Source organism: Nesoenas mayeri (assembly GCF_963082525.1).
Source record: "Nesoenas mayeri genome assembly, chromosome: 1".
Classification (NCBI taxonomy): domain Eukaryota; kingdom Metazoa; phylum Chordata; class Aves; order Columbiformes; family Columbidae; genus Nesoenas; species Nesoenas mayeri.
Window position 1 is genome coordinate 117185838 of NC_137541.1, and position 24392 is coordinate 117210229.

At 36.3% G+C, this 24392-nt stretch overlaps 1 protein-coding gene across 8 annotated transcripts in view; it reads left to right on the top strand.

The window, feature by feature from the left end:
* Positions 1-24392, top strand: part of KDM6A (lysine demethylase 6A) — a 157161-nt gene that overhangs the window by 42057 nt on the left and 90712 nt on the right. For all 8 annotated transcript variants that reach the window (XR_013922272.1, XM_080346687.1, XM_080346688.1 and 5 more), the window contains exon 4: positions 5908-5957. Coding sequence is in view for 7 of the 8 variants with exons in the window: in XM_080346687.1 (XP_080202813.1) it covers positions 5908-5957 (50 nt within the window). In the remaining variant the exon portion in view is untranslated. The remainder of the gene's footprint in view (positions 1-5907; positions 5958-24392) is intronic.

Below are 24392 nucleotides of genomic sequence, written 5' to 3' on the forward strand. Positions count from 1 at the left end.
AAATAGTGTGGGCAGGGGGGTAGGGGTTAGCACTGGAAGATTGTCATTATAGAATATAGCTGGACCATGGTTTTTGACTGGTTGTCTGAAAATTTTCATTTTGGGCATAGTTCCAACTAAACACTTCATTGTTAAAAGTGATTTTGTGGAATATGCGCTTTGAAGGATTTTTAAGTTTCATGTAATTCCATTGTGTTCATTCACTGACATTGTCAATATTTTAAGACCTTTCATAGAGTTCATTATCTAAAGGTTTCCCGTAACAGTAAACTCTTTGTCAAACTCCTGTATGTCTTACACATTTAATGCTTCTTAGTCTCCTGTGCAGCTCATAGTTGGATTTGATCATAGAATGGTGGGCTTCTCACCACTTTGCTGCTGCATTATATTTCCAGATGAGCATGCATAGTTGTTAATAAAATTACTTAAAATACTATTTGATGATTTTTATTTTTTCAGTGTATGATTGCATTGCCGTTATGTGTCTGCCTTCATTCTGTGTTAAAAGGAAGACATGCTCGAGGTTTTTGTTTGTGTCTCTGGTACTTCTCAGCACAAATCTCTGGAGGAAATGTAGAACAACTCTTCCCTGAAGCCTTGGAACAAAAGACCTGAGCTGTGTTTTGGAGCTCTACCTTCTACAACATTTCTTTTTATGGTCGTTGACTCATCCTTGGAATTTCCTCACCTTTTGATGTCTTTAATTTTATGGTCCAGCAGTGTTCATCTTGCTAGGTTAAAAAGACAATTGTGGATAAAACCTGCACTATGTAATAAGCTGTTTCCATAACCTGCGTATGTCTCCTAGGGGTTTAATGAACATATTTTTCCTCGAAGTGTGGTCAGATTTAAAGCAATGCATGGACCCTTTCCTTGCTTCCCTTGTGCAGTTCTTAAGCTAATTTTCTATCTTACTATTTGTTTTCACATCAGATAAGCTCTAAGTGCTTGTTTAAAAATTAGCATTTAAAAATAAATTTGTATTTATGAAAACAAGTATTGATTTGCACAGAAGAATTTGGAGCTTTGAGGTGTGTTGTTTTTAATTTGTCTTTTCAGCGGTGTGTAATCAAGTTAATGTTTGCTCTTAACTTTTAGAAGTTCAGCAAGCCAAAAATCTGTGTTAAGACACATTTAGCCTTGCAAAGTGCCACTAGATGGTGTCAGTATCTAGTTCACTTTTTCCTTACTCAAGCACTAAAATACTCAAAGTGCTCCGTGTTTGCATCACTTTCAAAGGCCCCTTAAATTTTCAGGTATCATAAGGTAGATTTGTTATAGCAGACCATAAAAGACATCTTTCTGTGACTCTCTGATTTGTGATTAGATGTGCTAAAAATGACAGGTGGATATCATTCAGTCTAGACATTTTGCTCCCCATTTTCACTTATATGTTGTCTACATTATGTGTTTAGTCTCTGGATATGAAGAGAGATTGTTTACACTATTACTGAAACAATTATGTCATATAAAGTTTTATCATTTTCTTATAAAATGTTGTAGATTAAAAGCTGTAGGATGTTGAAACCATACACATGGTAACTATGTAAAGCCTAGTTTGGTTTTGCTATGTGAAATCAAGAAATCTTGAACAGGGGCAAATAAGAAAACCAGTGTCATCCATTGTCCTGATTCTGAGATGTCCCTTCACTTGAGCTGTAGTAGGAAAGGAAGGCAAACTCTTAGGAGGCAAATAATTATGGCTGTCATTGTTAAAGTAACTGTATATATTACAAAGTGTGTAGTTCTGGATGGCTGTAAAAACCTGTAAGAAGAGCAAACCAGTAGACTGTGATTATATTAACTCATTGAGGGTCAGCTTTGCAGCATAAGAGAGATTACAAAGTGAGCCGGGGCTGAAGAGGCTTCTTACTGTCCAGTAGTTTTAATTATTTGGGTGGAAAATGGTGTTTCTCTTTTCAGAACTATTTTAGGTAAACATTCTTTTATTCTTATCAAGCAGTGTAGCTGATTGTGATTGATCTGAAGAGCTACATATACCTTTGGCTCATGCACATGCACACATGCCCCGCACCCTGCCTTCCCATCCAGGGTAGGGTAGTAAATGATGTATCTACTAGTCCATAGATTGCACAGTTTTCAAGAGTCTGATCATAAGGATTTTCTGTTAGGCAAGTAATGTAAATTGCCAGGTTTTGGAGAGAGATGTTAACAGGAAGAGCATAAGCTGGTAAAATAAGTAATGAAGTGCTGGGCAGAAGGATTGAAATAGGTAACTGAGTACCTTAGTTAGGAATTCTTGAGTCACTAAGTCTAATACTGTTTTAGATGTCTGAATGTGGTCTCTCAGCTTTGTGCTTTCCAGAAAGTTTTCTGTGGTTGACTATGTTGTTCTATTAATACAGTTGAGAGTTAAGTGAGAAATGATGTTCTACTGTTGGCACTCAGTCTTGTTCTTCTTGAGTCTGGACATGCATTTTCTAGATGCTTAGGAGTATTTTGCATGCTGAAAAAATAAGTTTCTATGCATTTGACCTCCAACAATTCCGTAGGTTTAGGAATTTCAGTGGCAAACTTTTAGATTGGAAGAATCAGTAAGAAGAGTAAGAAGTTCCTAATCAGAAGATAGCCTGCAGAGTTATACTGTGCCTAAGAATGATTTCAAACCACTAATTCAGTTTAAAAAAGGACATTTTAACTGTAACAGGAAGTTTACTTGCATCCATTAAAATGAGAGCTGATCCTGTGTTGAAGGAGGGGCAGTAGTTAATAGAATTTTTCTCTGGCAAAAATTGTCTCTCCTTGGAATGACCAGTCTTGGATGAAAAGTAAAATGAAATTGCAGCCTTTAGTTTTGGTTGTGTGTTATTATTGTTAATAATTCATTTTTAATACTACTAATGCGATCCATGACACAAGTGACTTTCTTTTCTAATAAACCAGAGAATATCATCCTATAATTAAAGTCATATCACTGATGAAACATGGCCTATGTTTCAGATATGGACTTGTATAAAACTTTTGTTGCTCAGCAGATTCACTGGCTCTTTCTTTTTGCTTCTTAATCTAGAATAAAGTTTGTAATTTGAGGGGTTTGCACTCATTTCTTATAAACTTAACTTCAGGGAGAGGTTGCTTGTAGTTCAGTAATACACTTCTCGAATGAGAGACTCCATTTCTATACCACAGAACTGAGGATAAACATCTGCTCACTGATAGGGTGGAAAGTATGATAGTGTTCAAATTTATGGTTCAAGTTATACTGCTTTAAAACTAGTACGCTTTTTTGTTTTTCAGAAATCTTGCCTTCCTAATTTTGTTTCTAGTCTCTTATATTCAAGATTCATTTTAGAGACATGCTTGTTTAGAAATGTTTCATGTGGGCTCTTGAAAAAAAATGCTCTCTTAAATCCTGTTTTTCTGCCTGTTCTTTCAGTCCTTTTCAGCAGAGCTTGAGTGTTTTGGAGCAGATGTTTAATCTAGATGTAAAGGTGGCTGAAATAACCTATCATAGATAACTGACGGTGAGATGAGCACTCGTTAATACTGAAATTGCGCATCAGTAACAGTTTCTGGTTGTCTAACTTTCATCACAAGGAAATGGATGTTTAGCTGCTGTACAAGGGATTCCTCCAGGATTCATTGTTATGTGTTTTCAGTACAAAACTGAGAGTTTTAGCATTTAATCCTCAAGAAGTTAGGTAGAAGTAGAATACTGTTAGCCTACAAAGCAAGGCTAGATCCCTAAAAGAGATAGATGAATGCAGAAGTGGAATTGGGCATTTCAGACACCGGAGAAGAGGGTTGTAGTGTCTTTATTCCTCCAGAAGAGTGATGTGACCTTCTGTAGAATGAACGCCTTACCTTCTTACCATGCAGACATGAAATATGCTGCAGCAGTCCATGCTTTACCTGTACTTGTACTTTGTAATTGTAACATGAGCCTGGCACCATTAAAGCAGTCATTTCAACTGTTACTTTGGGAAGTTGCTAAACTTTATGAAGCATGGAAGAGTTAAAAAATAAAATAATTTTCAAATAGCAGCACTCTAAGGAAAACTGGTAGAATATAGTGGAGCAAAGATTCTTAATAATAATAATAATAATGGAGGTGCTGGAATTTGTCTGGGCAAGTTTCTCCGTGAGTAGTGCCATAAGTGGAACTTAGTTTCCTGTGCCTTCCAATCTTCCTCCTCCTCTGACACGAGGCTTTATGGGGTCTGAATGAGTGAACAACTTTAAATCTGGTCATCTCTGCCTTTTTTTCAGTGCTTCTCCCTCTGTTCCCTTGTGTCTAGCTGGGGAACAGGGCTGCACATGGTCTGACTAACTACGAGGTTAGGAGCAAGAAGAAAAGCTTGAGCTCTCTATCTTTTAGCTATACTTGCATGGGGAATGTTTTGGTCACTGAATAGCAATAAGGTGGTTTTTTTTCTCTCTCTTTTTTTTTTTTTTTAAGGTCTTCTGTTACTTCTCTGTTTTTGTATTTTTTTAAAACTGTTTATGTTTTCATCAGCTTCTTAGCAGTACCTCAAGTGCTTTAGGGAAACATGTTTCAACTCTCTTGTTCAATGGATATGCTGATGTGGGTACTCCTACATTTCTCAACAGCTACACTGAAAAAGTTCTCAGTTTTATTTTCCTGGTATAAATCCTTAGCGCTGTATTTAATATTATTGTCATATTTTTATTTTACCCATATCCCATGTATAATTGACTACAATAGTTATTTAAAAAAAAAAAAAAAACAACCTAGAAAAAGTTCTCAGTTTCTGAAATCTTGCATAATATGGTGCTCTTGACCTAAGTATTTGAAATGTGCTTTTATTTTTAACATTTGAATAGGTACTGCTGGAGTTAAAAAAAAAAAATATCATTTCGGTTTGGTGCATTACAAAACTGTTTCATAGTGTGTGTGTTTTCCTTTTTGGGAGGGCAAAGTCATTCCCATGTTGAAAAACTAATTATGCATTACTATTGAAAAGCCATTATTGATACCTGGGAAGAGGTGTATCTAGGAGGAGTATTTGGGGCAGGAGGTTATTTCGTATTGTGGATATTCTTTATAGTTTAACTACAGAATGTCACTGAAATATGCTTAGTCTTAACATTCTTAAACTTACGTTGTTAGGCTTCAGTCATATCCTTCAGCTTGTACCAATTTTCTTTGGGGGGAGAGTAGGGGAGTTGTATTCTTAAGTTGTGAAAGACTTAGCCTGATTGACTAGATTAAGTGTTTTATTCAGCTAAATTGCATGTAAACATTTACACTTTGCATTTTGATAGTGTAAGGATGATGAGTGTTCTAGTTTTTTTTCTACTGTGGCATGTAAATAAATTTTTAGTGGGGAAGAAGGATGCAGGAATGGCGACTTTAGAAATTTGTTGCTAAGGTTCTGCTTAATATTCTGCTGAACAGAGCTGTTCTTAGCACTGTTTTCCAGGTTAGTCTTGGTCTCAGATGTTGAATAAAATGTAAGCTTTTTTTTGCTTGCTTTTGTTTCTCTAGTTACTGAAAGAAAGGGCATGTGAAATTGATTTCTCTTTGTATGTCCCTCTGCACCAGTTCTTTAGAAATTACAGGACATCAGGGAGCATGGTAAATGAGCTACATGATTAAATTTTTAAATCTTGCAACAGCTTTGTCCAGGATGAAAATCCCAACATTTCAAATTATTTCTGTTGTTATAGGATTTCTTTAAAATATTGCTTGATTTACATTTGTAAGATTAATAATAAATATACTTGTGGGTTGATGTTTCATAAACCAAAATTATAATCTTAAGGAATGCATTACCCACAACAGTGTACTTATTGTGGCAGTGTTACTTTTATTAAACCATTTATCATTTTAATGTTGTGTATGCTGACTCTTAAGGTTTTCTATCTTTTTCTTCAAAGAATATGCAGCAAAACAAATTCAACATCGATTTTTCTTTCCTACAGCATTATCTGCATACCAGAGGTACTACAGTTTACAATCTGACTACTGGAAGGTCTGTATATGCTTCTTTTTTAAAAATGTATTGTTGTAAATGACTGAATTTCTAAAACAGATTAATTTCAATATAAGCTTGAGTATGTACCTACAATTACTTTTTGGCATGTTAATTGAGTCTAATGGAAATGTTCACCTGTATGTACAATGTATTATAAGTCTAAGTGGAAATAAATCATACCATTTGTTGAAATGGCAGATCAATTAACTTGACACATTTTCAATTTTATATTTAATTATTATTATCCATTACTTCAGTTTTTATTATGTAAGTGTAGATGTTTGCATGTGTGTGAGTATTGAGAGAATTGTAACCACTTGAAAGTTGGACTTGTACTAGAAAAAAATCTTCTCAGGTTGCTTTCTATTTCTACAGATGCCAGATTGTTTAAAGTCCCTGTCAGTATTTAGATAACATTCTTATGTAAGACAGGGAAAAATCTTGTTATCCTTATCTGTAAGTCCGTGTACAGGTATAGGACTTTAAATATAATTGAAATTTCTTACAGCAATATTGTGAAAATATTTAGCATAGTTATATTGTTACATGAAATAAGTTGAAGCTCCTGATTGAGACAGAGGTGCAGGAAAGCATGTGACACAGTACAAACTTGTGTGGTCTCAAGCAGCTGTTTTCCTTAAAAGCATGTGTAGGTGCTTATTTCAAATAGAAGGAGCTCACTCTGGAAAGACATCAATACCATGTATATGCCAGCATTAGAGAAACAACATTGTCTGTGTTCTTTGCGTTTTATAGAGACTATGTTCTGAAAGATCCTGTGACAGACTTTTCCCATTTGGGAGAACAGAAAGGGAGAAAGACAGGATAAGGAAACTCTACAAGAGTCAACTGCAATAAGTATCTTGTGGCAGGAGAGGTCTCGTTGGCGGGTCCTCAGAAAACTGTTCATGTTTTCTTACAAAGCCCCTGCTCCAGTAGAAGTTGCACGAGTGCCATTTTTGCACCAAGCCATTTTGGAGTTGAAGTAGTTTCTTCAGAAATAACCTCTGCAGTTTAAAAATTACAACAATAAAAGCATTCATCTCTTCTTCTTTCTTAATTCTCACGTGCTCTCGGAGAGTTAAAAATTGCTATAAATGAGTGTTGAAACGGATCTATTAATTAAATATTGTAATAGTTTCTGTTATTTGTACTCTTCACATGTGAAGCATTTCAGAATAGTTTGTGACTTGAATTGTTTTTCTGGCTTTTGTTCTAATGGCTCATTATTAGAAGAAGTGATAGATGATTAGTAAATTATTTTTCCTGCATTTTCAGAGAGTTCAGGATGAAATGTAAATGATTACAAGTATTTCCATAGGTGTAGAGTTTTCCAGCGTGGCTCAGAATATTATCTGCAATTAAAATAAATGCAAACTTCCATTATTTGGCAGTTCCATTTCAAGAGCATGGATGGCAGTAAAATGTGTGATCTGTGCTTGACTTATTGAAAACAATTTCTGTTCATATGCAATGTGCTAATATTCTAACACATGCGTTTCTTGTGTCTATCTGAAGTTTTACCATGCAATTTCAAATAATTCCAGTTGCAAACATGAGAGCATTGTTTGAAGCTGACAAAAGAGCATTTTGGCTTCTACAAAGAAAACAAAACAAAACAAAACGTAAAACCCCAGTAATTTTTCTTCAGGTTGGCCTCACCTGGGAAAGATACTCTGTTACTTGATGTCATTACAAGCTTCCTTAGAAATGTGTAGTCCAAAATTGTTGGGTTTTTTTCCCTATAATAATTTTGTAGATTTTTCTTAATTTTTGTATGCATCAAAAGAGCCTGAAGGAGTCCAAAAACATTTTTTGCTTAGAAACTTTTTTTTGCTGAAACTGATAAAAATCACAGGTGAATCATATTTCATCTTATTAATGCTGAAGCCAGTCTCGAATGGGCAGTGGGAGGGTGCTTGGATTGGATCTAGAGAAAGGCTTCTACCTCCTCCCAACTGAGACGTTTTCTTGTTTCTTGTTATTCATAATGCCTTGTATCTGTAAGAAATCATTTGGTCAAGAATAGTAGGTTTGTAGTGTATTTTTTGGTCATCCTTAGATGCTGTTTTGCTATACTTCGTAATTACAGTTTTTCAGAGAGATACAGAGGACTTTAAAAAAAAAAAAGTCACATTTCCTTGTTTGACTGTTAGGGGGTTGTGGTGTTTTGGGTTTTTTTGTTTGTTTGTTTGTTTTAAAGTCCTTACATGGTTAGATGTCTTCAGTTGTTGGAAGGTGTGATGGCACAGAAAGGAAGAGAAAGAAAGGTGTGAAGAAAGGCTGGCATTTATGAGCTTTGAGGAGAACTGTGTGAGAGTACTGAGAAATTGATGGAGAGTGCTGAATCACATGAAGGTTATTATATAAGACAGGTTTGAAACCAGACTGGAATAGGCTTGTAAACTTAGGCAGCATATCTGAAATTACTTTCTGTGGTGCAGTGCAAGTTTATGTGGTTGAAATAAGTGTCCTTTATCATCTTTGTTTTACCAATTGAAAACTTCTAGAAGGACTGAGAGATTTTGGGTTGTTTTGGGTATAGTCTGACCTCCTTATGTAGCATTTTTAGTCTCTGCTACTTTGCTGCATGGGGTTGGTAATTGAGCTTTATTGTTGAGGATTGTTCATTATATGATATTCATTCTACAATTAGTTGTTTGTTTGTTTGTTTTTTTCCTTTCACTAAGAAGAGCATTTTAGTTTTTTCTTTTTTTTTATAGTCTGAATTTTTTACCATGACATCTTCTGTAAGAATTTGATGCATGGGGTTTTTTGTTGGTAATACATGAAACATTTTGTTGATCCTATGGAACAAAAAGAAAAAAAAAAACACATATATATTCTGAATATATGTTATAGTGACAGAAGTGAAGGTGAAAGGTTAGCAAGATGCTGTATTTTGCCGTTTACCAGATCACTGTTCCCTCCATTCTGATGAGATATTACTTCCTTTGAAAGAAGTAATACCTGTATGGATCATTCTGAAAGAGCTGGGTTGCATTATGCCACATATTTCTGAATAGACCACTTTTTGCAGTAATGTCTTTGGGCACCCACAGATCAACGTTAAATGTCATGCCAAAATTATTGAGTTTCTGCAATTTTTGTTCCATGCAGGCACTGTGGTACCTTAACTCTGTATTTAAAAAAAATATTTGACTTGAAATCTTATGAAGTAATATCTCAACTTGGATAAAGACTGAGATAACTTAAAAGAGTTCTTGCATTCAGGTACTTTTCTCAATGTTTCTTGTGTGCCTGTGCTAAAATAAATCTCCCTTCTGTGCAATATACTTCATTCTGATTTATTTTAAAGACACTCGTGTGTCAACATGTTGGAGGAGGTGAGGAGGACTCTGGGGGATGAACGGAGAAGAAGGGCAGTTCAGGAGAGGGAGACAACAACATGAAGTGCAGCTTATAGATTTTGGTGCTACTGAGAAAATCAAGATATCAAGTGTAAGTGTCTGCCATGGTTATTGGTTCTGATGTATTCTGAGGAGGCAGAATTAGAAGCTCAGCAAGGAGTAAAATATTCCTGATTTTATCCAAACATGATGGCAGATATCTGGCACCTGGAAAAAGTTACTTTAATCATCTCATGTTGGTTGTATTATAACACAGTTGATCATACTGAACTCTTTTATGTAATGTTTGCATTTGAGTGGGGCTTTCCTAACAGAAGTTTCACTACAAGAGTGAATTGAGTGTAAGTGTCCAACACCTTAATCTGTTGCATTGACATAGTTGCCCAGGGCAGGGCAGACCTAGAAACCTTCCTCCACAGATGTGGGGCTAAAGAGGTTTCAGTGATCACTAGAGTGATACCTGGGAGGATTTTACAGAAGAGACTTGTTGTCCGGTCCTTTGATTAGATCTCCTCTGCTTTGGCATGACATTGCTACTGCAGCCCTTATGTAGTTTGATAATCTTGATTAAAGCGTATTTGTGGACTTCTGCAGGAGGGTGAGTGTTCACATATTGTCAGTTAGAAATTGCGTGCCTGTAGTTGTTGCAACACCGAAGTGAATCAATAAAACTTTTTGGTATGAGTGTGTTAGATAGCAGCAAGCTCCTATATGCTGGTTCTCCACAGTGTTTCTGTGAGCCGTCTATTATTGACATCTCTGTAGTTGAAGAATGAATACATAGCTTTCTAGACAGGATTTTAGTCAAACCCAGAGGACTGTGGGCAAGTTAGGAGGAGCAGCAAGGAAAGCACTGCCATTGTACCTTATTCTGACTGTGTTAATTCATCAAAGAGAAGTATCCTGTCTGTCTTCAGGAATTTTATAAAAAGCTGTACTTCTTCAGAGTAACGGAGAGTACACAGATACTTAAACATTTCTGTCTGTATGTCAATAAGTAGGAAGATTGCCAGGGCACGGTATTTAGAAATGCATCTAAGTCAACCTTAAAATTATGGAAGTTGCTGTGAAAATGAGTTAGTTCTGTATCAAGGAAGACTATTTAACATGAACTAGGATGCTGCAACTTAATCGAAGTTAATCTAAGAGGATGCCTTACAAAGGAAAGAAACCTCAATTTATGCAGTTATATTCATCTGTAGTATCTCTTTATAGAGGAGTGCTTCGAGAGGATCAGTCAGAATGTTCCTTGACGTGTTTGAAGAACACTTAATTAGTGAGTTATATCCTCCAACTTGAATTCAGAGGTAGACTTCTTGTTGGCTGGAAAGTTGCTTAGAAGAAAAGTAAATCTGTCAGGCAGTCTTTATCACTGTTATGAAAGTGTTCCTAATCACCTTTCTTTGTAATAAACATTTCATTTATGTGGTCAGGACAAAAACATCAAAGAAGTTTAGTAAACTCCGAGGAAGATTTTCAAAGACGTACTTCTGTCTTCCAGTGGATGTTAAGAATATCTGGGTGCAAATACAGTACAAATGGAATTTAGAGTTGTAAGGGTATACTATAGAAGACTGAAATGTTCTGGTTTGAAAATACTGCTTTATAAAACTGAGGTCAGTCCAAAATCATGCAGAGATATTAAAAAAAAAAAATCCCCCAAACCTAAAATTCTCTTTAGAAAGCTCAGGAGAATGCAACTGTGTATGTGTGCTAGTCACAGAAGAGGGATGTAATCTTAGTCTGCGCTGAGTTGTTGATTCGTTACAGCAAGCAGTTTTATAATTTTCCTCGTTACGTAGACCTGAAGTGTAATTTAGTATCAGGTAGTTATTTTACAATGCTGTTTTATAATTAAGCTTATGTAGAAATATACCCGGAGTATTCTCGACTTTATGGCTAAAACATTTTTAATTAGTAGTAAGGCTTTTTTTTCCCAAATAACTGAATGAACAAAATACCTTGAGTGTTTGTTTTTAAATGTGACCTGTTGCTTGTTTTAATATCTTTACGCAGCTTCTTTCAGTCTGCCTACCTATTCCATTTTCAATAGGCCAAATGTCGTTTTTTGGTATGTTTTCTTAATGCTATAAAATAGGAAAACAATTAAAAACATTAATGCTTTCATTTTGTATGTTTTGCTCTCTTTTTCTCCAAACTGTAAGTCTATTTCCCCCTTTTTAAATAGTTGCACAAAAAGCAATTACTAGACACAGTGATAACAGCAAATAAGAGAACATTTTGCACCTTAGAGGATCTGTTATAAGACAGCAATTTTCTACTTCATTGACTCACAACTGTTTTATTTTCTGCAGTAACTTCAAAATACCAAGTGGTGTTTTTAGACAGAATTCATCAAAACTTCCATTATTTTTTTAATTAGATATAAATGCTTAGTTTAATTGAAACAGTACGGTGGTATAGGAACGGTAGAAATTGCTGGAGCAGGCACCTTCCTGAAATACAAGTTAGGAGAAGGCAGTAGGATGAGTTATGAATGCAGATTTTTTTTCTGGAACTTTTTTCTTCAAGAGAATAGATATGCCATATAAAGAGACAGTTTTGCTCATAAGAGGACAAAATTTTAAAATGACACAAAACCCCTTTATTATAAATTGTTGCCATGTAGCAACACAGGACATGTACAGGAAAAGCAAAAAGACACAAACAGTCCCTTTGATCAGAAGAGACTTAATCAGAGAAGCATAGAGAAGAAGTTTCAATCAGGAAAGCAAGATTCAAAAATCATCAGTGAAGGTGAAATTTGCTGAGATTAATGGCATCACAGAAGGAATTGGGAGATACAGTAGGTGACCTCAAGATGGGTAATGTGAAAAAGTGCAAAATAAAATCAAAATTAAAAGTTAAGAATGGAATAAATAGAGATTTCAGAGAAAATCGGTAAAAAATAAAAATGGACGTTGAATTAAGATTCAGCAGCTCTGGAAAGCATTGAGAGGGGAGATATTATTAGTATCTTCTATATGCTTTTCGCTGCTGCCTGAAAATATTGTTGTCATCGGTGCAGCACATAGGATTCTATACCACACCTCAATTTTGACTAAAGCAACAGTTTTTAGTTTGCAGTCCTTTCACTAGAAGCGTTTTGACAGTGACATTCTGGTCATGTTCTGAGAAGATATGATACTGGTTTATGGAATAGCAAATACAAAATAGAGATAAGTTTGAAAAGAATGTCCTGATTTTTAAATACTGAAGACAGTAGGTCATTGTAATGATGATTTAATAGAATAGGCATTTTCAGAAGACTCTTGTGGAAAGCAATCTGGAAATACAGTCTGAGTCTGATACAACATGATAATATAGGATGGCAAGCTATTATACCCAGAAAAAGAAAACAAGAGAAGGGGAGGCAGAAGGCTGAGCAGAGAAAAAGCTGTAACACCGAGTAAGGCTGAACAAATAATATGAGGAAGACGAAAGTGTGGCTAGAGGAAGACTCACAGGGAGTGGGGGAAGGAAAATTGTAGCCCTGCTGAGAATTTGAATGTAAAGAAAATAAGAGAAGTAAAAACATACTTCAAGGCTAAGAGTATATGGGGAGAAAGGAGGAAGATATATATATAGAATAATACAGGAATGGATTGTGGGAGGTCTGAAATGAGATTTTTGCCAGTTTTTTTCCCTAACAGCAACCTCTGTGTCATAAATTCACCAGGCGTGGTAGGAGAGATTTAAAATAAAATAATAAAAGAAAAAAAAGTCTAGGGAAGATGGTTACTATTCAGGTAGGGAGCACAATATCGCTCTCCATCAAAGGACTGGTTGTCCTCTACTTTGAGGAAGGCAGAAGAAGGTAGAGTGTGAAGCACTGAGGATCACCTGGGAAGATAGATAGATAAGTAGATAATAGAAATCTGGCATGTTTAGAGTGGAGGAAATTACAATAGTGTGGCTTCAGCTGATAAAAATGAACTGTCTGTCCTGACCGTGCTGGAGAGTCCCTGGCAAGGGGAGGAGTGAGTTAAGATAACAGAAACTCCTCTCTTATTAATTAAACAATGAAGATTTTTGATGTATGTAGCTGGCAGTGCAACTGGTGATAACTTATTAATTTTCTGTCAGAAAATAAAGGGTGTTGCAGGAAATCAGGAGCAGAGGATCTAGCAATTGCACAAGGTCTTTCACTGAGCTGCTGATTAAAATAACCTGAGCACATATTTTCCATAATATTTAATTTTTTGGTGTGCAGTGGGTACAGTGAGTAATTCTCTTCAGTGAAAGCTTTTCACTTCAATCCTAAGATACACTGGCAAAACAAAATGAGGAGTGGGGAAAAAAGTGATACGTCATCATCGAAGGTCATTTTAAAGAAAAATTGGTAAAAAGCCTACCACAAAGCCCATAGCTAGCAATATCTGTTTCTCCAAAGATTTTTAAAGGTTATTCATATATTTAGATCGTGTGATTGTCCCTTCAGTATGTCAAGATGGATAGAAATTACATGTGAGAAGGTATTAGAAAAGCTAGAAAAGTTGTTAAAAGAACAAGACCTAAGAGAAATTTGGAGTAGGAAGACTGATAAATTGAGGGCTAAATTTATGAGTTGTGCACCATATAATCTCTCTTCTGTATCGCAATACTTGATAGGTTTGGTAACACTGCAAATAAGGTTATTTCAGCATCCCATAGGTGTGATTTGTTAGCATGGTTACTCAGTGATGTTAAAAAATTTGGATTCTTAAATGCGAACTGTGTTTATGAAGACTAACTAGAATTCTGCCTCTTAAGGGTAAAAGAATTAGGTGTACACTTTCAAAATATATCAGAGAAAATCATTAATAAATAAAGAGAAACTCCGGAATGCTGGAAAGATAATGATGATTGTCTTACCAGTAACACTTGCTCATCTATAATATACACACAAAATAGAGCAAATTAATAAATGTATTTGGGTTTCAGAAAAAGATCTCTTAATATTGGATACTGAAAATAATTGTTATTCTTGTAAATCAGTAAAGCAGACATGTTTGAAGAAGTATACTTTTTTTTTTTTTTTCCTAAAACATGTTAAATGAATGCCACCTAGAAAGATTAAGGAGAAGATGTGTTGTATTTCATGCCATTAATTAGAGTAAAGCACAACTGATCCATAGATTAAAAAAAGAGTATACGTTTACCCAGCTATTTCTTAAAGGGTAATCTTAAGCGTTACAGTTTTGGGGTTTGTGCATTCTGGGGGGTGTGTATGTGTCTAAAATTCTGTTCCTCTGTTGGCTAAAACATAGAGAATTCTTAGGTAGTCTCATGGCAGAGAAAGAAGCAGATGCTCTTTTACTATGGTTAATGAAGACAAATTATGCAGCATGTCCAATTTTGTGTAAGTAAAATTGTACAAGGTTCTAATAATAAACTCTTTTATTAGATGATTTATCTAATGCAATTATGATGGGAGGCCATATTCCCTCTCCTTGAAAAGAATGAAGAGTAGGTGTAAAATCTTAAAGAGAATGAAACTGACCAATTTAACTAATACATTTTGACATGCTGCCTTTGACCTACAGATAAGTTTGATAAATTGCATCTTTCTTATGTCTCTATTAACTATCATCATACAAAACAAAGGAAACCTCCTCTGCACATATAAACTATGTACCTGTTTGGGTCACAAGGAGTATGTGGTCTTTTTAGGGAGCATGTATTTTGCATTTTCATTAAAATAGACAGATTGTCACTTCAGTGTCTGCAGTTCTATATTTCTTTAGTGTATATTCATTCATTGAGCCACTCATCCCTTTTAATCAATGGATTTAAAAGAACTCAAAACTCAGGGAAATCTCTAATGTACTCAGAATGTTAATGGTAAAAGAGGAAAGGATGCGCTTTGGGGAGAACCTTTGCATGCGTCACAAGAAGATGACAAGCCAGTCTCAGATGAAACACTCTGCCCTCACTCTAGCATGGTATCTTTTTCCAAACAATATTTATAACATTTTCTAATGGTGATGCTTCACCCTGGAAATGCTCTGTTTCCTGTGGGATGTATGATCTCTGTCTAGAAGTCTAAATACTCTTGGTGGAAATAGGATGAGTATTGATGGAAAAGTCTCTGCAGAAAAGCTTTTTATCCATGTTGAATTCTCCTATTGCAGAAGTTTCCTTTGTGCACAAAAAAAAAAAACCCACCTGTCATCGTTCATCTACTAGTACTTAGAATAATAGCATGCTTCGTTTCGCTGATCCCTACGATGAGAGTGCAGGATGCTAAAATGAGACATGCTCAAGTGTGGCAGTGGAAAAACCTCATCAATTCAGGTTGTTCGGAGAGAGGCATATTCAGTTGAGTAGAACAGTTCTGACTTGAACAGAGTGCATGTCTTCAGTGGACAAGAATATTATTTGAATGTTGATAATACTGAATGACCAAATGTTTCTTTTTCCAAATAGAAACAACTATATTGACAGTGTGTGTGATGCTTGCTTTTGAAAAAGAGTTTTGTTGTTTGCATAAGCCACAGTAATGGTACAGTTACTTAATCCTCCATATGATTGCTCTTTCATTACTTGGAAAAGGTTAAAATGCACCACACTATTTTTCTTGTTTGCTGTTTGTAGATTGCTGTTTGACAGTAAGCTGTAAGTAGGTAGCGTGTCTCAGTAATGAGTGGCATTTCTTCACAAATGAATCCTTTAAATTTTAAGGTTCTTTCCTTAAAAGATGAAATATTTGCTTAGTTTTAGAAACAAAGAATTGCATTATTTTGCAGATTTTGAATGTGCTTTCTCCAGAACTGGCATCTCAGTTCTAGTGGTTTAAATACTCTTTCAAGCATACCTAATTAAAGTATTCTGCTGCATCATTTCCTCCTTTTCCCAGGGATGCAGATTTAGGCTTTTCTGTGTGGTGGAGGTGGGTGGGGGAGGAGTGGTTGCAGTGTGAGTGGTTCTGGTGCAAATAGATGGAGAAGGTAGCAGGTGGGAGGAAGAGAAGACATAGAGCTTGGGGTCTCTTTTGTAAAGAGCCTGTACGAGTAGCTTGCGTGAGGCTAACAAGTTCATGCTTTGAAGGGAAAGCAAGTCATTTAAAATGTTTTTGGAGTAGTGTTTGAGCATGATTGCGCTCTGCTCTGTAGAAGCACCCTTAGGAGAATGTGTATTTAGAAGAGAAATAGAAATCAATTCTGCTTCTCCTGTTTACTTGTGCAAAGGTGTAGAGGGACGTAATCTCTGTGTGCTTGCCTTCGTGGAGCCTATGAAGTGAGGGCAGTGCTAAAACCCCCGAGTGTTCACCTTGAAGGGAAGGCCAGGTGCTGAAAGAATACTGGAGATTCAAATGCTAAAGCATGCTAACAGCAAACAAATAGTTTCAAGCAAAAGTATTTTTAAGTGTATGCTAAGAAGGTCTGCAGCTCCCTAGAAAACCTGTAGCTAATCATCTGTTCCTATGCAGCTTGCAAGCTTATAGTAGGTAAACATTAGCTTGTCACCCTCAACCACTTCTCTGGACTGCTGTATTCAAATTATTTGGCACTAATTCTTAAGTCACTGTGCAGTATCGTTTTGTACAAGTTATCTCTCCCAGCTTCTGAGGGATAACTCAAAACTTGTAACTTCTGTTCCTTATGCTGTGTCATTTTTCTCATCTGCCAGAGTGGGACTGATGAGAGATCTAATGTCTCATATATGGGAGAAATAAGTCAGGCATTTTCCACCCTTTTTTCTCTATCCCAGCCTAGTCTTTGTTCTTCAAGGCCAAAAAATTCCTCAATTAAATTTTATCTGGTATTAACAGCCAAAATAAATGTAACTGTTACCCTGGTTTCCTCATTCAGTCTTTCTTTCTGGATTAAGTTTTTACTTAGTGTTTTTCTTATTGCAGGCATTGTTCTAGCCTCTTCTTTCTGAATTCTCAATGTCATCAGAAAAACAGCAATAAAACTGTATTACCAAATATCATAACTACACTGATACTGTCTAATGTGTTTTCAAAAAGTAATGCAGGTATTGTTTTTCTCTCCACCCAAAGAGGATTGGGATCCATTTCATGCATTTACCTCTTGGACTCTGATTCTTGGGATCAGACACAAATCCATTCCCAGATCTCTTAACAATGCAATCAGAACTTTGTGAACTTTATCTGAAAACAAGTGAACTGAAAAAATCTGTTTCCAGCCCTGGTAAACACTGAAGAAAGGGAGATGGATCAAATAGGATCCAGTAATGGGAGGCAGGCAAGAAAAGTGGGCATGGAGGAAGAGGGATTCATTCATATGTGCAGTTAGCTTAAACTTTTTTTGGAAAGGAAAAGATAAACTGATGATAATTCCAAATGACTAATTGTAGCTAATGGATGAAAACCCATAATGGTGACAGAGAAGGGAAAATCTCTTTAAACGAGGCTACTACTGATGGTGGTATTTTCTGTTATGTTGTCAGCTGCTGCAGGGAATTAATGATTACTGCATCTTCCAGAAGTTTTTGTATTACTGGTTGTATAGGAAGTTGCATCAGTTTTGCAGAATGCTGCAGACTCACAGTGTTTTAATTGTTTCAAAAAGCAGCTGGAGAAATTCAGGGAAGAAAAATCCATTAAAAGCAATTAAATATGAAGACGTTTTGTCTGGTTTTAGAAACCTCTGAACCACAGATCAGTGGAGGTTGGGAGGGTATTCCTGGGAGGGGAAGGTTTAAAATAATTATAGAAAACTGAATGAAATTACTCTTAGTAGTAACTTCAACAGCAGCCTTTTAAAAGTTGAACGTTACTGCTGAATTATATGATAACCTGCCCGTTCCCTCCAGGATCAGCTGCTGGGAGTTATGTTTCCATTTGGTGACATAGTGTTTACTTTTTGGAGAGGAAGGATGATTTTCTGATTGAACGCAATCATTGGATGTTGTCTAGAGCAAAATTGTTCTGTGGCCCCATACAAGAATTTCAGTACACTTTATTCTGTTCTCTCTCTCTCTGAAATCCGTAAAGATATAATAACATAAATGGAATCATCCATCTAGTTCATAATGGAGCTTTATAACCGTCTCGATTCTGTTCCTGATCTCAAAATCTAGTCAAAGAGCTCTCTCTCTGTCTGGAACTTGTATATAAGTTCTGAAGAAAAGCTCGTGTTGAAGGCACTTCCACTTCACTCAGACAGTACATCTTGCAGATGAATGTCAGCTTTTTTCTTTCCTAAACTTTCTTCCATATTCATTGATGTCAAACAAATTTCCTTGGGAGTCTCTCCTCCATCACAGTGGCTATAACACTGGCTTTTACAGGAACAGAACATGTAGGTATTCCTTGCTGGTGCATTTTTTCTGACCTGGGCTTTGAGTAAAGAGAAAACTGAAGCAGGCAGATGGTGAATGTCACTGCTGAGTTCAAGGCAAACCCAGATGAGTGATGCCACAGGAAGGCAACTAGTCTTGAACTGAGAATGAATATTAAGTGCCACCTTGGAAAAATAATAAGAACTAAAAATGGCTCTAAAGGAACACAGTCAATATTTTTGATTTTTAAAAATGCTACTGTTCAGTGGTTTTGCTAAGTCTGATATTTTGTGTAGACATGTACCTTCAAATTCTTGTAGTGTCTTTCTGTGTTCCCTGTTAACTAATCTCTCTAAACCTTTATTTTTATATTTTCCTGGGATTCTCGTTTTAGTTACATATTCTTAGTCTTGCAGGCTTTACATACAAACTGGGAGGTATGTGTGTGTTTTGAGATATTTTGATGATTCAAGTTCAGGGAGCAAGTACCAAGAGAAGGACTTTGTTATTTAGGTGGAACATGGTGAGCAGCTGAGGTATTGGAACAGTGTCTTGATGGACTGCTCCTTTTCATGGTAACTCAGATGTTCTGGCTGTAAAAAGAAAGTGGTTGACTGTTTTGTAATTATTGGGAAGAATGTGACCTGCCATGTTGATAAAGGCTTCCTTTGTCATAAGTGGAACAGTTTCCTGTCTGTTCTGCTGTGTCAATCAAGTGTGAGATGAACAGCAATTTGTTGGTCTGTTTTATCAAACCAACTTAAATGCAGGAGAGTGTACCTCTTCTCCTGAGTCACTTGTGTAGACTTTACTTGTAGAAACAGAGAATGAAGGCTGAGTGGCGGCATGCAGGAAAATCGAAGATGTGGATCTCCTAAAGCCAAGTTACTCAAAATTCTTGGTATAGAAACTCCCACTTCATTTAAATGAATGTTAAAATAGTGGGATTTTCTATTTTATTCCTTTTACCTCATGCATATTGCACAGACAGCAGTTTTCTAAGGAGTTTGGGGAGGGCTAAGACAAGTCACTAACCTGATAATTCTCTTTGTTTCACTGAAGAGAATCTAAATTTTAGGCCTTTAAAAGTATTTATTGGAGGCCAGTCACACAGTGTGAAGGCACTAAACAGGTTTAAAAGTTACTGAAAGTCGTAGCTATCATTCTGTGAAATCTTATCAGAAACAGAGAAGTGGAATATATCTACCAGTTGATAAAGAATCAGCTATTTAATCAGCATGTTAAACAATTAAATATAGCCTGGACTTCCTAAAGCACATCCTGAAGTGGAGGTGTTTGTGTTTAAGAAAAGCATCAAATGTAATGTTGCAAGCACATTAAAAAGAGGGAAGCGTTCCACAAAACCTATCTTAAGTGCTTCCACAAAACATCAAGCACAAATCAGACCTTTGAGAAAGTGAGTTCATATTCTGTCCTTTTCCCTGACATTAATCGTGAAGAGACCTTTTTAGGCTCCTTGCGTGTGATATTCACTGTCTGTCAGAGCAGGCCTTCAATGGCCTTGGGCTCTCTCCCAAGGAGTGCTTTTGTTTGTTGATTTGTTTGTTTTTTAATGTTGGGAGTTCTTCCTAGCAGACCAGTAGCTAGGCTCCCTTAATTAGTTCACATAAAATCTTCCCATATTATTTTTTCCTATACATTCGAGAGACAGGTTTCTTCTTTGGCTAAGCAAAGTACTGTAAAGAGTATTGATAATTTTAAGGTAGGGTATTCATGCCTGACCATTTTGAGATCTGCTAGGTGACTGCAAGGCCATAGTCACAGGTTTATGAAGCTGCCCACATCATTGTGTCTGTGCCTTAGAACTATCTTTGTCTTTCTGTGCATGTATTTTACTTCATTTTTGATATCTGCAACTAAAGAATGAGCCTGTTTATGGAAATCCCATTGTAGTAGACAACTGGACCTTAAGACAATGTGTAAGAAAGCTATAAAGTCCTTTTTGAAAATGTTACTTCAAATAAGAAGGTAGATAGATCCAGATGACACTGGAGAGGATTTGCATATTCAGAAAAGATGGGAAGTGACATACATGATATGAGTTTAAGCAGTCCTTCGTGTTCTCTGAAGTGAGAGAAAATTCATGTTAATTGTGGTGGGGTGGGGGTGGGGGGGAAACACATTTTTGATCAAGGAAAATAAGTCCAAATTGATGTACATTAAACAGTGTCATATGGAAGAACTTGTAAATGTGGGGCTGGTTTTAAATATTTTTAATGATTGGAAGTGAAAGTGAATAGTGATGTTCTAAGATAGAAGATAAATCTTGTATATTGAATGGTAGAAATTTAGAAGTAGAAAAAAACTATTATGGATAATTAAGACAGCGGGTGGAATTTCGTATAGTATGTTGAGATTTTTAAATGGAAGTATTTGAAACTGTTGTTATCTGGCATCTCATGTATACGTAGTTGATGGTGTTCAAGGAACTGACCTGAGCATCAGAAAAAAGTAAAGAATATGAAGAAAAAGTTAGAAGCGCAAACAATATTTAGTTTAATAAGGAACAATATAGAAACCTATATTGGAAAGCATGGTCTTACGTAAAAGGTAAGTATAGTTCGGCTTGACATTTTGCTGGGATCTAGTCATCCTCCTCTCAGATGCAGAACAACAGTATGAAATTTCAGATAAATGACAGAAGCAGATCCAAGAACTGTTTGAAGGAGACAGGCAAGAGGAGGGTGAATCAACACACACCATGTATATGGGTTAGAAAGGGATTCTGCTGACTTTTAGTACAAGAGTAATGGGGTATCTACTCACACCAAGGAACAGCAAATATAAGGCAAGATTAATTTGTAGAACTCAACTTAGCAACGTATCTTTAAAGAAAAGTTCCCTAGAGTCCTGGAAAAGGATGTCAAATTAACAAAGCAGGAGAAAATCCCCATACTATGGCCTTGGCTAACTGGCCACCTTCTTCTGTCCTCTCTTCCCCCCCTCCTTCAGGCTGTCAGCTGACTGTGAGCAGTGGAGTTTAGGAATTAGCTACTCCAGAGGAAAAGATTTAAAACTACTGGCTTTGAAGGGTGCCTTACAGCCTTTCCTTGCAAGATAAAGTAGTAATCAGAACTGGAGAGACTAGTGGATGTAAAAACATTCAGGTTTCTGCTTCAGGACAGTTGTGATGTTTCTTTTTGTGGTGTTTTCGAGTTAATTTTTTAGAATTTAAGCTGTTGACAAGTAATTAAATAACATCAGGTATAGCAGCAGTCACATAGTGCTAACAAAAGGAGGGATTAGTGAGGGAAGGAAAGCTGAGCTCTGGAGTAGGTGAATAAAAAGCTGAGTAGAGCAGTGCAGAATTAGCAGAGAAGAGGTGAGGAGTGAAAGAAATGTCCTATGGTTTCACTTTTTTTGTTTGTTTTGTTTTTGTTTGTTTTGTTTTTGTGTGTTTTTGTTGTTTGTTTTTTGTTGTTTTGTTGTTGTTTTTTTCTTTGTTTATATTGCCTTTAGAAATTGAATGCTCTTAAACTCACTAGTATATATATTCACAAGTGATCTGAAAATTTACTGATGTACAGTTTTCTGATAAGAAATGGTGATTCAATGGAATTGAAATATTCTGTAGGAATGGTTGGTGGGCTGCCCAGCTGCTTTGCTCTTGGCTGCTGGCCATGGTGTCTGCTCCCCTAGCAGCCTGTCATGCAGGCCTGCTGCCTTGTCTCTTGTATCCTATTTTAAGTACTTGTACATTGTAACAAATAAAACAGCAAATCACCAATTACAACACCAATTAGTTATTGCTCCTAAACCAAGTACAGTCTTAATTGGAAAATAATTTTTAGTAATAATTGACTGATTTCTAACTAGCAACCACTAATCAATGATCTTGTGTTTTGATACTTAATTAAACCTTTAAAAAATTGTCTTATTTTAATATTTGATATATTTATAACAATACATAAAATATATGCCCTGAAATATGCTATCTAGTAACATTTTCCATTGTCAGATGTTACTGACTAATGTAAAAATCAAGTCAAAATTTAAGTGACTGGTGAGATTTTTTTTTTTCCCTAAAGCTGATACTTAGAATTTTTTCCCAAATGTGTTGGTTTTTTTTTTTTTCAGTTTACAGAATAAGTGGGGTTTATGCTAGAGCAAATGACGCGTGTGTGCCGGCAAACTGGTGTCTGTTGTCCTTTCACACCTCCTGTCCTTCATTTTCCCGCTTCTCTTTGTAAGCACACATGAACTGGAACTCCTCTAGTTTTCCTAGCGAAGCATCCTGAATGACTTCTTGTTTCCTATGGTATCTCTTAGCAGGAAGAGCACATGCTTGATTTAAATCTGTGCTAATAGGCTAAGCGTCTTTTCCCAAAGAGGAGAGAGTAATTTAAACTCTTACCTGCTTTCTGAAATTAGGCCTCGGTATTGGAGCTCTTTTCTCTATCCAGCAGGTATTTTAAGTGATCATCTCCAACTTTTTCATCTTTCTCATCTTTGACATGGCTTGCTTTCTATAAAATCAATTGGAAGGCAGCTTACAAGTTAAAGAGTTATTCAACTGGAAAGAACAACATAAAAGTAGCATCAGCATTCTTAGGGAGCTTGGTTAAAAATTCTACTTAATATTTTTCCATTAAGCAGAGTTCCAGATTCATCTTGGTTCTGGGTACTGCCCAGCACAGTGTGCTTTAAGATTTGGGGTAACAACCATAGACAGTCTTGCCACTTAATTTTTGTGATGGTTTCCCTTTGGTTTTTACTGGTTTGCTTGTGTGTATCTGAATCACTTTGTAGTCATTCGTGTCAGTATATTCAGCTTGTCCACTCCCATTTTATTTGGAGTGATGCAGGTAGAGCAGCTGTGTAATTAATGATATTAAGGCTTTTTTCCAACATAGTAATGATTCTCCAGCAGTGAGAAACTGACAGGGAAATAATGGGGCTCCTTGTAAACTCAGTGGGATTCCTGTTTTTGCTGGAGAAATGGCGAATCAAGGATGTGAAATTCCATACGAGTAGTTCTAGTTCATAAATGTTTTGGAGATGATGAGGAAATAGTGATGACCACTTACCATGTAAAAGGCAATAAAACATTTCAATAAACTGTCCAAGTGTCATCTTACAAAAAAGATGTTTTAGTAATGTTTCTGTGTATACGTGAACAGACATTAATTTCTGTACTTCGAAAACATTTGTGAAGATATCTAATCTTTTTTTATTAGGTCAGTGTATCTAGCTGGCGAAAGAGAAAAGCCAAATTCTTCAGTAGGTATCTGTCTGCAGCAGAACAGCAATTGTCAAAGCATAAGAGAGGTTGATAAGAACTCTTCTGTGTTTAATTTGCTTATGCTAATCAATATTGGGGCCCCGCTTCAAGTGTATGGACAAAGTAAGGAAGTACTTACAGGACAGAATTATGGGGGAATCTCTCTTGTCTTTTGTGGGAAGTCAGCAGAAATGGGTACCTCTCTGAAGTGCTTGTACACAAATGGATGCAGCATGGGGAAAAACAGGATGAGTTAGAAGTCCACATGCAGTTGCAGGGCTGTGATCTCAGTGGGATCAGAAAAATACAGTGCAATAGCTCAGGGAGCTGGTGTACTGCAGTGGGTGGTACCGCTTCTTTAGGAAGGTGAGGAGGGGGAGAAGCCCTTTGTGAAGCAGCAGCTAGGATGCATGGAGCCCTGCTTTGGGACAGTTGAGAAGCCAACTGAGAGATTATGGGTCAGGAGTAGTGAATGACCAATGTGGGTGACTTATTTCCAAACACACTCAGAGCAGACAAGTCTTTGGAAGTAATTATATTTATGAAGGGGGAGTGATGGTTGATGAATCTGATAGCCATTTGCAACAA